The 16237-nt window shown below is 30.7% G+C and overlaps 1 protein-coding gene and 1 long non-coding RNA gene across 4 annotated transcripts in view; both read right to left on the bottom strand.

The window, feature by feature from the left end:
- The window catches only part of LOC132908429 (uncharacterized), an 81968-nt gene that overhangs the window by 50578 nt on the left and 15153 nt on the right, over positions 1-16237 (bottom strand). The gene's annotated exons all lie outside the window — the stretch shown is intronic.
- Positions 23-15761, bottom strand: LOC132908406 (rho guanine nucleotide exchange factor 18). 3 transcript variants are annotated; one of them, XM_060962399.1, is made up of 18 exons: positions 15614-15761; positions 15207-15298; positions 12713-13048; positions 12213-12589; positions 11906-12055; positions 11635-11828; positions 10717-10854; positions 9811-9886; positions 9624-9736; positions 8437-8508; positions 6423-6476; positions 5784-6336; positions 5467-5696; positions 4838-5382; positions 4546-4751; positions 4190-4369; positions 3408-4126; positions 23-3319 (listed from the first exon to the last, which is right to left on the bottom strand). In XM_060962399.1, the coding sequence occupies exons 2-18, from the start codon at positions 15244-15246 to the stop codon at positions 3076-3078; spliced, it is 4227 nt and encodes a 1408-aa protein (XP_060818382.1). In that variant the 5' UTR covers positions 15247-15298; positions 15614-15761; the 3' UTR covers positions 23-3075. The 3 variants fall into 3 exon arrangements, with proteins under 3 accessions (XP_060818382.1, XP_060818383.1, XP_060818384.1); XM_060962400.1 differs by lacking the exon at positions 8437-8508; XM_060962401.1 differs by lacking the exon at positions 10717-10854.

Here is a 16237-nt window from a genome sequence, read left to right as displayed (position 1 = left end):
GTAACATTAACATAATCGTACATTTCCCTCACGTTTTTCTTTATTACAATAACAGTTGTATGTACATTTATAATAAATAGATATTATTTCTTTATGCGGTTAATGATTTAACGGCGATTCATGTATCAATCGAAAAATGTAGCATATGTATATATATAAACGTTAAGGAATGTAAATCACATATCAGTATGTATATATTTGTAGAGAATTGAAAGAGGAAGAAAAATATCGTAAATATTTGTTTACTCTTGCCAAGTAACAGATTAATTTCTATGGATATCGCCTTCCGGAAAAATCATTTCATTTTACAATATAAGGAGTTATTAAAATAAGAGTTTACGTGCATTTGTTATAGAATAGACGCATTTAGTGTATCGCGAATAAATGGTAATCTTGATGAAGTAATCAAGCAAATAACACAATAATAACAATTAATATTAGCATATAACCGACATAACGGCCTTTAGTTTAAAATCGTTAAACTCTAAGAGAATTAATGCTGATGTACCAAGTAAACGCGTCTTAAAACAAATACGCGTTTACTTATTAGGTGTAATTTTATATTAACGTTTCCAAATACGATCGCAGCTGCGAGTATCACAATGATAACAGTAATATATAGTTTTAGAGTAAAATAGTAGGTACAGAGTAAACGTACAAAAATACTTCCCATGAGCGTCCGGGACGTAAAGATTCACTAAAACGTGGAAAACCGCGTTACTAATAATTCTTTATATCCTCTCTTAAACTTATGCTGTCCAGTGACCTCAAATATTTTAGATGCCACAAGACGCATGTAGGCCGCCGCACTACTCCTTAGTTGTTATCCCAATTTGATTCTTCGCGTTACCCTGAAGATGGTGTGCGACTTCATTGTATAAGGATAATATTTAATAACAATAAACTTTAATAGCATGAAGTTACATTTGACATGGTGCAACGTTCTCAATGTATATAAAGAATACATTCTTTAATATATATTAAATTATATATATATATATATTTACATATATAATTATATGTATATGTATATATATATACATGTATAGAATATATAATTTGTAGTATCTATTTGGAATGATTTCGTGGAATTACATTCCAGTGTTAAAACTTACTTTTCGCATATGTTCTATGTTTTTTTCATAATGAGCATTATGATATTAAGAATATTTTAATTTGTGTTAAGTGTTTTTGAAATGAAGCCGTACACCCATCCATGAAGGCTATTAACAGGTTAATACAATATTATTTGCGAGCTAATATATACTCGGTATTGTTTTAATAATAGACTTGTAAGAATTCAATTATATTTTTTTTTCTCTCGCTTTATATCTTATGGAAATACTTTTAAGAACTATTGTCATCACGATTGATTGAGACAAGTTGATAGTATTACTTATGTTTCTTCACGAAGATAAATTAATTAGTCACGTGTTTTATCATCGTGCCTCGACGACGCTGTCCTTTTATTAGATCATATTGCACGCTACAGCATCTTTTGAGGTAAATACGTGCAAAATTTAAACAAGACGTACGTATCAAAACGAACAATTTTTTACCTTACAACGACGATCTACATTATAGAGCCACATTTTCAAGATTACTTTTTATCTAACATCTTACAATTAGACGTGCAGTATGATCAATCTTTGTATAATACTTTCTCTGGAACATTTCCATCTTCACGAAATACTCAATAAGTCTTTTCATGAAAAAAGTCTCGTATAAAGTATAAATAAAATAGTTTAAACGATCAAGAATTATCACTGATCTTACATAATGCAATAAATATGTTATTAAAAAAGGAGAAAAGAAAAAACGATTACAGATTAATGATAATGGCAGTGAATAATCTCGAAGAAAAGTATCAAATATAAAATATTGCTTGAATTGCTCTCGATTCAATTAAATTAAAAATGATTTATACCCGTTACAGGAATGATGTAATGAAATTCAAATAATTAACGATTTCGATCTGTGGCTTGGCACACATAATAGCAATGCATTATTGTTAACAGTGGATCTTACCCGTCGTTTTAGCACGTATTAAAATACTTTTAAAGTTATGGTATAAGAATAGCTACCGCGCTCACACATTCATGCACATACATGTACAAATACATATACACGTATACGTGCCACAAAATGAAATTGTTACGTACGAACGTACATTTAATATTTCATTTATATGCACGATATACTTCCGCGAGTTTCATTCTTAACATACGTACACGTGATGTCATACATATGTCATGAAAAAGTATATATATATACATATCCATGTATATATGTCTGTATACGCAACCCTAATATAATGTATTTTCTCTATTTTGCATTTTCAGCAAACTGCAACAGATTTGCTTAAAAGATTCATCTAAAATCATGTTTCTAAAACTGTCAGTCGGCTTAATAACATAACGAGTAAGAATTTAACAAGATCGGCTGATCTATTTCACTAAGCCGGCCATTTTAACATATTTTTTTTCGCAAATATTTCTGAGCACTAATCATTATCTCTTTATTTCTTCACATATTTTATAGTTATTCTCCCTTTATGATAGGTTCTGTGAGAATTTGCATAAAAATGATATTATTGCCCTCGGTAGCAGTTGAAAAGTAACACTATCCTTTATCAATTCATTGAGAATAATATAGTATATTCCTTTTTTTTTTTCTGACAGTCACACTGTTATTATGGACACTATAAATGCATCACTTATATACTATGTTGCATTTCAATGTACAACACTAATAAAATTGTTAAGAAAATAAAAGAGAGAAAAAAAGTAAGAAGAAGAAGGAGCAAAGAAGAAGAAAAGAAGTGGTCGAGGAAGAGCTTATCATAAACACGATACGAACAAGGAAGAATTAAGAATAATAGTAATAATGAAGAGAACGTTAAAAATAATATAAGTCTTACCGAGAAAATGTTGAAAGTCAAAATGACTTTACGCGACTTCTAGGTTGAGCATCTTTTGATTGGCTTCGAGAGGGAGTTAATGTAGAAGTCGGGGTAGCTTCGCCAGTTGCAGGACGAGAAGATCGAGAATGTTTCCGACCAAAACGAAAGAAACGTCAGAAAAAAATGACTTCTTCTTCCAATGGTTGCTGCTGTTCCGTTCTTTGATGCTGTTGTTGATGTGAATATTCCGGAGGAGATCGTGTAACTCTAAGTGAACGATTTGACGAATGACTTTGACTTGTAGCGGCATGATTGTTTCCTAATTCTGGCGAAGAATACGTAGAGCCAGTTACGATTGCCGGACTGCTTCCCGTTCGTGAATGTCGATCTGGACTATTATTACTCGTACTTCCGCTTCTATATTTTTTATTAGATAAAAAATGTATATGCATGAAATATATTTTGTGATTTAAACACATAATTTCAAACTAATATTTATACTTGCCTAGTATTATTGTTGCTTACACTAGCAAGTTTTAGAGGCAATTGTTGCTTGACTGGAAGATTACTTTGCACTTTTTGCTGATTAGTAGCACTAATTAAATTTAATGGTATTCTTTTAGCATCCGGCTGTGCTTTCCGCGTCTGCACAGCGGTATCAGTTCCTTGCGTCAAATGGGATAAGTGAATAGTTGTAGAGCTAGGTGTAGAACTAGGTGCAGAACCTGTAACTACTGTCACTCCTTGCCGTTCTAATGCCTCGAGTCGACGGTATAGCTGATCTCGTTGCTGCGTAACATCTCTCTGTTCTGCTGCTAATTGTTCACGTTGTCTTACCAATTCGGCTCGTTCTTCTTCTAGCTGCTTTTGTTCTTGTTGTGATGCGGCGCGAAACGCTGCTTTCTCTCGACTTAACTTGTCTTGTAAATTACGTAATTCTTCTAATTGGCGATTTGGATTAGGTCTATTATTTGATTTGCCCATACTACCCTCTTTACACGCTGCTAATTGAGCCTGTAGACTATCAATTGTTGTCATCTGATTACTAATTATACAGACCAACCTATAGACATGATGAGACAGACGAATCGCTGCCCACTGTTGATCTTTATTTATTTCTGTATCTTGATTTCCTTTTTCTTCTAGACCTTCTTTTATAAATTCACTAACCTTTGGAAGAGAAATTACAGAATGAATTGCAGACTCTCGTAACGGATATTTTTCCTAAAAAAAGAACATAATATTATTATATTGATTTTAACTGCTATGTATGTATTGTGTATTTACCTTGTTATGATCAAAACCCGCAAATGTCTCAGCTCTTCGAGGAACACAAAGAGCAGACGGAACATAGGCCTCACTATGTCGCTCTCCCGCAGAACTTAAACTTCTCGAAAGAGTAGCGCCACCCGCAGTAAAAGATAATGAGCTAGCAAGTTTTGTTGCTTCTTGTACAGCAACAATCACCTACAAAAAGAATTACTTTCTATGCATATGATTGAAAATGAAATAAAAATGTTACGTAAGTTTGAATAATATAAGTTATAATATCTTACAAAGTATATACAGAAATCTGTGAATATCCTTTATAGTTATAATTTAATTTGGAAATATATAAAGTAGTATATATAAAACATAGTAACCTCTTGTCGTAACTGTGTAGTATCTGTTCCTTCATTGTGAACTAATCTCGTATAATCTGCAATTTCTTTATCAGCTTTTTCTATTTTCTCATTATCACTACTTTCGTTCCCACTCCAAATATTAGCAGCATGTAAGAGTTGCATTTGTAAGCTGATTTTCTCTTCGAGTAATAACGCCTGTTCTGCATCCTTTTTTCGCAGCTCACCTAATTATAATAATATAAAATGATTTAATAATATATTCACGTTTTTATTAAAATATATATATTTAATAATAAAATATCGCACGTACCGACTATCTTAAGAACATGTGACTCTTTAGTTTTAACTAAACGTTGTCTTTCTTCAACAGAAAGTAACGATATAGAAGAGGAACGTGTATCTCTTAATTCATTATTATTATTATTTTCAGTTAATATATCAGTTTCATTTTCAGATTCTTGTGGACAGGCTTCAACTGCTGATCTAATTGCTTGTATCCATAATTGTTTATCTTTCGGTTTTTGAATTTTCAACTCGAACATCTCAGGTTCAGCTGGATTACTACTTATTAAATAAATTCCTCTAGACTCTTGACCCGCTTTTTCACGAACTAGTAATTTTTGAAGTGATACTATACCAGCCTTATTGTCAGGCACAAAAAATGCATACTTCTGATCTCTCTCAGCCAAGAAAAATAATATGTCAGAAAGAACAACCACTACAATGGCAGTCATTTTTCCACGACCTTGCATTAAATATGCAGTTCCTTCGAATTTTAAGATTCTATTAAATGCCATGATATCTGATTTTTTGAATTTGGCACCACGATATGTCGCAAAAGATTTTGCGTCAATCCTAAATGATAATAATAAGAGAAATGTTATTAATAAGTATGAAAGCATTAAAAATATAGCTTATAAAATATATAATTTTTTTTACTTGTTATAGATTTCTAATTTTCTATCTTCTCTTTCCTTGTCAGCAACACATGCATCTACATTTGCTAAAATTTCTTTAACAAGAACCAGGGCTTTGCGTAAATCTTCACCTTCTTCGTGTGCAATAACTGTTTTTATGAGTGGCTCAACGAGCAGTGGATACTTTGTTAAACGTTGAGTAACAAATAAAATGCACTCAGGAATTCCTTTCTTCTTCAGCAAAGGATGTGACTGTATAAACGTTAATTATATACATCTTCATGTTATTATATATATATATGCAAATAAACAAAAGAATAAATGCCCTACTATAGTTACCTGACATTGCCGTACGAATCGTGCAAATCGAGGGTCATGACGCAAATAATACTTATAAGCTTCAACAGCATCTCTGTGACGGCTACAGAATTCTCCATAGGCACTCTTCATACGTTGCGCATTCTCTCCAGAGAATTGATCCACTAATATATCAGCAATTGTAGGAACAATAGAATTTGTGTTTTGCCTCTTACGTAACTTTTGCAGAAATCGTAAATGAATGTCAATGAGATCGCGTAGTCTTGGGAACATGCGTTCCAGATCTGCTTGACCCAAACGAAAGTGACGTCGCAAACCTTCCGCAAAAATTCTTTCCATGGCGAGAAGTACTAAACAGTGATGTTTTTCCGTAAGTACAAATTCATAAATGTGTTCTTGTCTTTTCACTTTTCGTTCACAGTTATCAGCTAATCGTAATGCAACGTTATGTCCAATGGCAGCACTCCAAGAATCAGGTTCTTCTTTAGCTAGGCCTAATTCAGGATCCAAACCTTCCAGATCACCCACTGTGAATTGATAAGCGTCATCTCCAAAGTCAAATCCTTCTAATCCACTGCAATATTATTTTAAACAAAAAGCTCGTGTAAATTAGATATTTTAAGATAAAGAAAATTTAATAATACACAAGTTTCTACAAACCTAGATATATCACGATGTTGTCCATCTCCATCTTTCTCCTCATTTATTGTTTGACTGAAAGAAAAATATAAGTCTAATTTTCAAATACTGCTTTTATCATAAAGAAACAAATATTGTGTTTGTTGTAGTATTCCATAACTAAAATTATACATTATAAAAGACAATTTTAGTTTAATGCTAATTTGAAAATTAAACACTAGTGCCACATTTATCATAACTTGAAGTAATAAAGGGAATAGTGACACAAAATTATTAATGCAATTCTAATTAAACAAATCTATAAGGTCAATATGATGTCAGATATTTTGAACATGTTACAATTCTTTGATAGTTTATTTATCAGTTAGGGACAGATGTTTGTATATTAATTGGTCAGTACTGCGGGTACCCGAAATTGAAGTATAATCTGGTAACGAGATGATATTTAAGACATGAATTCTCATGTAGCCCAATATTTTCGGACTAATTTGGACCGATTCGTATCTCTAATTTTATGAATAACCGTGAGCTATTAACTTCGAGATTCAAAACCGATCATGTCCGACCAAGTCGGATGACTTCTTTCTTTTAATCGATTTAAATCGGCTTGAGAGTGACAGGCTATCCGACTCTTTTGAATCCGTAATCTCAGGTATCTGCAAAACTCGGATAAATTATATATAAAGAATTAGATACTTCTTGAATAAGATCTATCGGATTGGCAACTAAGTGATTACGGATTTTGACATTAGGTGGTACTGACAAAATTCGCGATCATTTAGTGGCCGACCCAATAAAAATAAAGTGACAGGTCTCATACCTGTCCCATATGTCATTTATACCTACCGAAGGGTTTCTTTAATGTCATTCAAATGAATATAAAAAAAGGGGAATTGTGTCACATGATATGTCTCAATATAAATGTAGTCTATATTCATTTTACTTTTTGTTTAGTTGCGATGCTAAACTTTAAATACTAAAGGAAAGGTTTAATATGGAGTTAATATGGAATGCGAGTAGTACGAACAACCGACCATAATAGCGAAGCATACAGTCCATTTACCTAAAATAAGGTGCACGTATTGCACCGTCTTTAGAAGCTGAATCAATTAAACATTTTCAAAAACTTCATCGGGGAAAAGACTTATTCTTTAACTAAAATTTCGAGGAACATTTCATTACATCTTCTTAAATTTAAAAACACACGATTTTCGAAGAAATTAAAAGAATAGGAATGTTTTAAATAATGTTTTCAACATTACAATACATCAAGTTCTGCGAATAATTTCCTAAATAAAATTTTTTGAGTGTAAGTCATTTTAATGAAAACAGGCAAAAATTCCAAATTTCACAATATTTTTAAATAAATTAGAAATTAGCAAAATTATTACTTAAATCTCTCTTCCTCTGATTTTACGTACACTACATCATATTTTATTTTGGAAAATACATATTACTAACATAAAGAATTAATTAATTTCGCCTATCTGTATATAATAATAGAATTTTCCCTAACTTGACACCTAAAATGTTTATTATTAATGTATTTCTACAAAAGTTTTATGAGTGAACAATGCTGAATGTAGATTGTAATTAAAGCTACAAATTCATACTATGGAGGGAAAGTCAAAGTGCAGGGTAATAAAGAAATTTATATCAATTGAAAGCACAAGAGTACTAGATGTTCATTCTTGATGATGCTCGATAAAGAAGTTACTTAGTTATTTAATAATTGTATGTTTATATTATAATGATTGGATGAAATTACAAAGAGATGTATACACAAAATATATCATTGAATAATTAGAAATGATAGAAGCAAGCATATCAGAAGCATAGGCAGGGGCAAGGTGATGTCTCTGTCCATACAACACAAAGAGGCAATTCAATTGCCTTTTGAACAATGTGTGCAAGAAAAGAATCGAGAAACGATAGACGCGGGTCATCCTACTACTGTGTAGGATTTAATATACGAACAGAAACGTACGAACGCTTCGACAGAATAGGAGGAACACATCAGACTTCTGAGACTTACTTGACTCCGAGCTTAGTAGCAACTCGCCGCCAAGGACTGTAGCTTGTCACGGCTTTCTTGCTGTTAATTTCCCTTTAATCGTCGAACAATCGATCGGTTTGTCGTTGCACGAGAGGGAATGCACGGGGGAAGGAAAAAGCACACACTGCATTAGGGCAACCTTATTTTGCCTTTTGTTTCCCTTCCTTCTTCAGTTTTCTTACTCTATTACGTTTCTCAGCTTTTATACATCACTTGATAATACACGCTCTTTTATAGGTAAACATTACCTTTTCGAAAGCATACTTTAATACAATATAGAACATATAGATATGCATTTTTAAAAAGATTGTGTATACCCTTTTTGAATTGTAAAAACTACCATTTTTCGTTAGTATCGTATCTATAATTTATGTTGAACTTGTAAAATGAATATCCGAAGAAGTTTGGGTATAGAAATTTGTATGTTAATTAACATGTATATGCAAATGTTTTTATCAATTAATGTTAGAGACGCGAGGATAAACACGCTAAAGCTTGCCATACTATTTGGTTAAATTGCAAAATTAATTAGAAATAATAAGCTTTTGTGCCAGCCAAAGCTTCTGAATAATAAGCAGTTACAATACTTCCTCTAGCATTTATCCTATTCTATTTGTTTTTCATACAAAATGTAGAAATTCAGTAAGAGAGACTTCTCAGAGTAAAATGTGAAATATAATAGATTAACAGAAGTTTTAAATATATATAAATATTGATATATCAAAATTTTTTTGGCAATTAACTATATTAGTTATCAATTGATAAGTGGCAATTAACGAAGTTTAATTACTTCCCTCAGATGATACATTTTTATAAAAATCTAATGAGCAAAGAAAAGTAAAAAAAGTTGCAAGTTTTTTGCTGAGCGCAAATATGTGTATGTATTCTTTAAGTTATACAATACAGTAGAATCCTCTAATATCCGAAGATCTATTCGCTATTAGGAATTTGATTCTCCGATATTCGAAAACTTTCTCATCTAAACAACCATGCTTCCTTAATAGTTCGGATGCTAGAAGTTCTCCTGTACTTCTGTTGAAAATAAGAAGAGTTTATAATAAACTCCGAGTTTAGGCCTAGTCATGCCAATTGCGTGCGAATCTTGAACCACAGATACGCAGATCCAATGCAAGAAATCTATAATTTTAATAATAAAAGTTATTTACCTTCCACTTCCAGAGGACGCTGGTAGGGGTAACGATGCGGTAGATCCTCTTTTAACATTATAACTATTCGAAGTTGTGGATATGCTTGATGTAGATTTGATGGAACTCTTATCCTGCAATTTCATTGCAATTTTTAGAATTATATTTTATCTATATACTTGAATATTCTATACCGTAATTTTAATACCTTTTTTTTACGAAAAAAGATAGAACCTCGTTTTCTTCTAGTTTTTTCTGATTGATGATCGTCATATACAGCTCCACTAAAAATAAATGTACATATATTTATTTATTATATCTACATATTATAATTAATATATGTATAAATGTAATTAACTGAAATAATTTACAATATAAAACGGTATAGTATGAAAATGATTAGCAGTAAATATTTACAAGCAGTACTATAGTGTATTTACACTAGTGATTACGATAAAAATAAATGATAAGTTATGACTAAATACGTACATTACTGAGCATTTCAATGAAAGAGTAAAATACACATAGAAAAATCTAAATAGTATTATAATCTGATTATCATGTATATACGATATAAGAAAAAAATAATTAATGATAAAGCTGATACAAACCAGTTATTCTTTTCCTTGTGCCTTGTTAGCAGAATATACTATATAAAGTGTTTGGTAACAAATGATAAATAACTGCTAAGATAAACTAAAATAAGACAAACGAAAATGCAGAATAAAAAAGTCATGCACATATTGTAATCATACAGACAAATTCGTGAATTAGAGGAGATGATAGTCTTTTCTACTTGGAAATTCCATAGGGTAGATTGATATTCTCTTATGGATTTTTACGAGTAGGCAAGTTCTATGTTCAATCTATGATCTTTCTTAATAAAATGCATTATTTATGGTAGCAAATGTTATAGTCTTCTCTTAATATTCTATATTATAGAGATATTGAAATTGATTTTTAAATGTCAATAACTAATAAAAAGAAGTTCAAACGTAATTTTCTTATTCTTCTCTTTTGTCTTGTACAATAGAAGCACCCCTTAAATTGTTTACTATCTGTTACCACACACCTTATATATATATGCGAAAAACTGAAAATGTATAATACTCACTCCGTCAGTAACTCATCAAAGGATATCTGAGCATTTGGAGTGCCTTCTCTGTCTTCATGGAATTCATGGCTGTTTGGAGTGTGAAGATCCTCAGTTTCAGTTTCACTTCCACTACCCTTTTCGTTTCTTTCACGTCGGCTGTACCATGCAGGATGGTAGGAAATTATCAAGTACAAACACAAAGTATGCGACTATTGTGTAAAAGATGCAAGTCAGATATTCTCGCGTGGTTTTCCACCGAGATAATAGTGCCACAAAGACGCAAAGTTACTTTAAGTTAAGATTACTTAGATTATTCAACGTGAGATAAAAATTTTTGAAATAATTTTAGGAATCAAACTTATATTCTGAGGATGAAGTAAAATTTTGACTTTAATATAGGTGCGATTTAGTCTTAAAAAATTGAAAATTGCTTAAGTATAGCAATAAATGGTGCAACCATGCTAAAATACTTTCATCTACAAGATGCAAGCATTCTTAAATGTAGGCAAATTTTGAAATCTTTTATAAACGTATTAATAACCATGCAATTTGTTTTTACTATTAATTAAAAAATTACTTAAGTTAAAAGAAATATATGTATACACATATCTTATACTTCATATATACATAAAATATGTGTTACTTTATATGCTACTTGTATATGATATCTTAAAAAGATTGCAAGCTAGATCATAAAACATGAAGTATTTATAAGCAGTTGTTAAAAATTGATGAAATTAATACAAAACTGAAAATAAAATCAAAACATTATTAAAATACTTCAATGATATTTCAAAATATAAGACTTACGCTAATAATTTTATTACAAAAAATATTATTGTTATTTCTTAAATGCATTAAAAGATACAATAGTTTACAAATTCGTATCAGCACTGATCTAGCTGTACAATCTAGAAATATTTTTATTTAGCTTACGTTGTAAGTGACGGTGTTGTTCTAGTTCCAGTTTCTGCCAAGTGAGCATTAACTTGAGGTGTAACAATTGAAGGCGTTGAAATAGATTTCTGAAGAGGTAAACGAGAACCTGTAAGACCAGGCATTAAACCACTGCTGTCTGCTAATCTTTGACTACCTTTGAATCGTTTTGTAACTATCTTCTGATATTCGCTCTGTTAAAGAAAAATTTGCAATGTATTTCATTACAAATTAAACATATAAGAAACTTCTCAATATGAGCATCCATTACCTGTACAAGATCAGCTTCATTGAGAGAATGAGTACTTGCTTGCGATCTACATGCTCGACTAGCAACTCCTACAGGCCTGGTACAAGATTTTCCGTGTAATTCTATTTCCATTTCACTGTCTAAACTGCTTAAACTAATACTGCGTTGTCGCTGCAATTGTAATGGTTATACAATGAATATGATAATGGAAAAAATAGTCAAAAGCTTTAACAAAATAAATTAAAAAAAGCAATGAAGCAATTAAACTCATGCCACAAGTGTACAATGAATAATGCATTTCTTTAAAAATGTATCAGACAATATTAACCATGTTTTGTGCTTGTAGATGATTTTGCCCAGAATATCTGCGACGCCCACATCGAGTGTCTTCCAAGTCAGTCCAGCTGCGTCTTCTGTCTATACCTTGTGCATTCTGTGAACGAGGACCTACTGATGGAAAATGTGTGGGAGAGCTGTTGGTGGAACAGTTAGCAAGGAGATCAGGATCAGATCCTGTATCGTTATTGCTTGAACGTGGTGCAATTTCAGGTGAAATGAAAGGACATAGGGAAGGACACGATGAAGTTAACCGTTGAGGTACATCGTTGTGGGATGTGCGGTGATTATATCCCCAGTTGCTCAACGTCAGATCTCTCATACGCTGAATACAATCATGGATTTCATGCAGATGCTGCAAGTTGTCCTCTGCAAGGAGGTGAACGAATTGTTAGCCACAAAAGCACATAAAATTTTGTAATGTCAAATGATACCGAGATCAACGAAATGTAATGCATGGAGTTACATAAATCAAAAATCAAAAATATTTACCTAAAACTGGGTAGTTTTTAGCAAGACCAGGTGAATGAGGTGTGACACTAATAATTGGTACCAACGGATTAGTCTGAGCTTGACTATTAGTGCCAAGTGTAAGCAGCGAGTGCTGCTGTTGCTGTTCATCTCTTTCAGTCCCTTCAGACATTGTAATAGCCGTTTTCTCCGTATTTTCTTTGGTGTAGCCGGTCTCAGTAATTATATTTCCATGTAAATTTAAACTGCCAAGATCTCCATTAATAATAGGTATACGATCGCAATCAGAATGCGATGATCCCAAATAATCAGTTATTACATCTTCTTCGCTATCCTCCCCACTATTTGGACATTCATCTATAAGCATATTAAAAACAAATCTTTTTTTATCATTTATGGCTATACAATATAGAGATGAAATATAACAAAATAATTATTATTTAAACACATTCAGTGATCAGTTTAAGTAATAACAATACGTTATTGTATGGAACAATATAAATTACTCAAAAATTAGATTGTAAGATAATACTCTTTCACGAAAATGACAGTACTGCAACAAGGAATATCGCACTTCATGAACTGCATCGAGATATGAGAAAACCGATATCCAAATGTCCTCGCGTCTATTGACTGCGAAGAGAACAAATAGGGGACCCGCTCGTGACAATTGCAGCAGCCTCCCGCTCTCATGTCAGTAATGTATAAAGATATATTCAATGAAAACCAGGTCAAATTGTTGTATGGTACATATTTGTATTTTTAATTTTATAAACGTGTGAACATCAATACGAACGATTTGTTCAGTTCTTTCATCGAAACGAACTTAATTGAAAATAGTAGTTATATTTTATTACATTGATATCGATCACAGATAATCCAAGGTCGTCTGTCAAATGTCACAATTCGGAAACAAGTATATCTTATTACATCGATTTAACGTTAATTGGTAATAAATAAATGTAAGACTATTATCTTGATCTTATCACTTCTACTGATAAAAGCAGTTTTCTTATTATATTTGATCGAACATTTACATGTTCAGTTTTATCAAAAAAGAGAATCTAATATAGATGTTGATCACATGAATCACCCGGATAATGACACTCCTGATGAAAATATTCAATCAATTAACATATTCTATTATACCTACATATTGATTTGATGAACTGTTTATTGTCATCCTAGTATCACGAATAAATAAAAGAGATTAAATCGTATCAAGTACTTTTCCGGGAAGCAAGGGGTAGACACACTGTTGCTTTTCCCCGTAGCTCCCAAGCGCGAATTGATCCGTTGGTCCGCGCGTGCCACCCCACCTCCATGCACCCCCGATCCTTAACCGACCTCCAACCTTCAATCTAATACTTTTATTACCACCCTTTTCAATAATTTTATCTTTTGTTTCCGTATTCATAATTCATATCTCGCGATTAAATATCGTTTACAAGAGTTATTAGGTTTTAATCAAAATATTTTTAGATCTAAATTGCATCTGTTTGGAGTCTCATCTTAAACTAACTAAATTATTATTTAATCCGAATAACGACGAATTAATTATTTGAGCATATTTTTAAATTTTTTACATGTTTAATATTTTTTAAACGCTAAATAATTTTAATATAAAAATTATCATTTAAATTTGTTTTAATTTTTATATTTTTATTAGTAAAAATATTATACATAAATTTCGAAATACTTTGATTATGATTTAGCTATGCTTAACTATAACTTATTTCAAATATTTTCTATTACACTTCTATATTTTGAAGTATTGATAAAATGTATAATTTTAGAATATCAGTATTGTATCAATTTTATACTCATGGAAGCATTGAATCCAATCATGTGAAAATTAAATATACATACATATATTCTCATCCTATAAATATAACAAATGACAAGTTTCTCTAGAAAATTGTCATTTTAGAAAATTTATTACAACTAAAATATTAATTTAAACAAAAAGTTATAGTTGTTACAATAGAAATTCATTTTTAATTATTAAACAAAACCATAATAATAACAGATTATTAAACAAAATTGCACATGTATAATATAATATTTATTCAATTTAAAGTCACAAATGAAGACTAAAGAGAATTAATAGCATTTTAATAAAAACAGTGAATTTTAAAAAGTTATGAAAACAAGACACACATCTATACTACACATTAATTCTACTTTGAATTAATATACATAACTGTATTTGTATATTAAGTCAATAACATCGAAACAATATTGGAATATATATTCTATAACAAATATATAAAAAGTTATACATATCTAATATTTACATATAATATTTGTATGAAATATTAACAATAAACATTTATACTTTTTACAGAAGAAGGAAAGACTTTAGTAAATAAAATACAGACAGGATATCAACTCTCTAAGAAATATTATGTTCCTTCTTTTAATATTTTATTGCATACAATGATGGTATCAATAAATGTATATAATATTGACAGACAGAGAGAAATTACTTGTCTTTGTGTCAGTAGCAACTTACCAGAAGAAAACGGAGCCAATATTTCTTGTCGTTTTTCCATTTCTTTTATTTCCGACGATTAGATGATTATTTAATTTTTCCGAAAGCGGATACTGAAACATTTGTAAATATTATAAATAGCGTTACATTAAGTTTATCGTTTCGAAAACATTTCATAAAAGCATATAAATTCGAGGATATTTATACAGTTAATGAAAAAATTCGCAAATAAAAAGTACAACACAATTACAATATATTTTAGACTTATTATGAGTTGGGAAACATCAGTTATATATGCAGTCTTTCACACTTTGATAAGGGCGACGTACACACTTTGCTGCCAAAAGAAGCCGTATTGACAGGTGAACGCTCGACTTAATTACTTTGCTTATTGAAAGATATCACTTAACATTAAAAATAATACACACCTGAAATGCAATAACCTTTATAAATCCATTAATATTACACGTAGTGTATTGTATCTAATTCCTTCATGAGGAAACAAAATGTTGTATCTACCAATCTGTATCATACAGTCAAGGCACGTCGACCATTTTGTACTAGCTGAACTATAGGTAGTAAGAAATCGTAGAGATGTGGTAACGCATGAATCGCTTGGTGGAAATAACAATATAGTATTAGGCGCGTACTTAAAATTTATGCGATGCAAATCTATTTATCGGAAGATGAAAATTATTTAAAAAACACAAGGGATACTGACAAATTAAAATGAAAACCTTATTTTTCAAAATATATTACATTTTATTTTTACGTTAATATTCTCAAATATTTAACCAAAATATTCATTAATACCGAATTTTAAAACGAAATATAAAACATTCGAAATATATTTTGAATCAATACACATATTAGGTTCAATTATTAATAAATTCCGAATTCATTTTTTATTAGATTTAAAATATATTATATTTATATTATATATTATTATTTATATTATAATTATTATATATATTATTATATTATTATTTATATTATTTATATAATTAATATTAATTTTTTATATTATTATTTATTATTTATATTATTATTTA

This window comes from Bombus pascuorum, chromosome 6 (assembly GCF_905332965.1).
Source record: "Bombus pascuorum chromosome 6, iyBomPasc1.1, whole genome shotgun sequence".
Taxonomy (NCBI): domain Eukaryota; kingdom Metazoa; phylum Arthropoda; class Insecta; order Hymenoptera; family Apidae; genus Bombus; species Bombus pascuorum.
Note: the sequence above shows the minus strand (reverse complement) of the source record. Positions and strands in the feature narration are given on the sequence as shown.

Coding starts and splice junctions, on each gene's coding strand:
- LOC132908406 (XM_060962399.1), bottom strand. CDS start 15,246: ATGGAAAAACGACAAGAAATATTGGCTCCGTTTTCTTCTG. Junction 12,056..12,212: donor ATCTACAAGCACAAAACATG/GTTAATATTGTC, acceptor TTACAATTGCAG/CGACAACGCAGTATTAGTTT. Junction 6,477..8,436: donor GCTACTAAGCTCGGAGTCAA/GTAAGTCTCAGA, acceptor TTTTTCTTTCAG/TCAAACAATAAATGAGGAGA.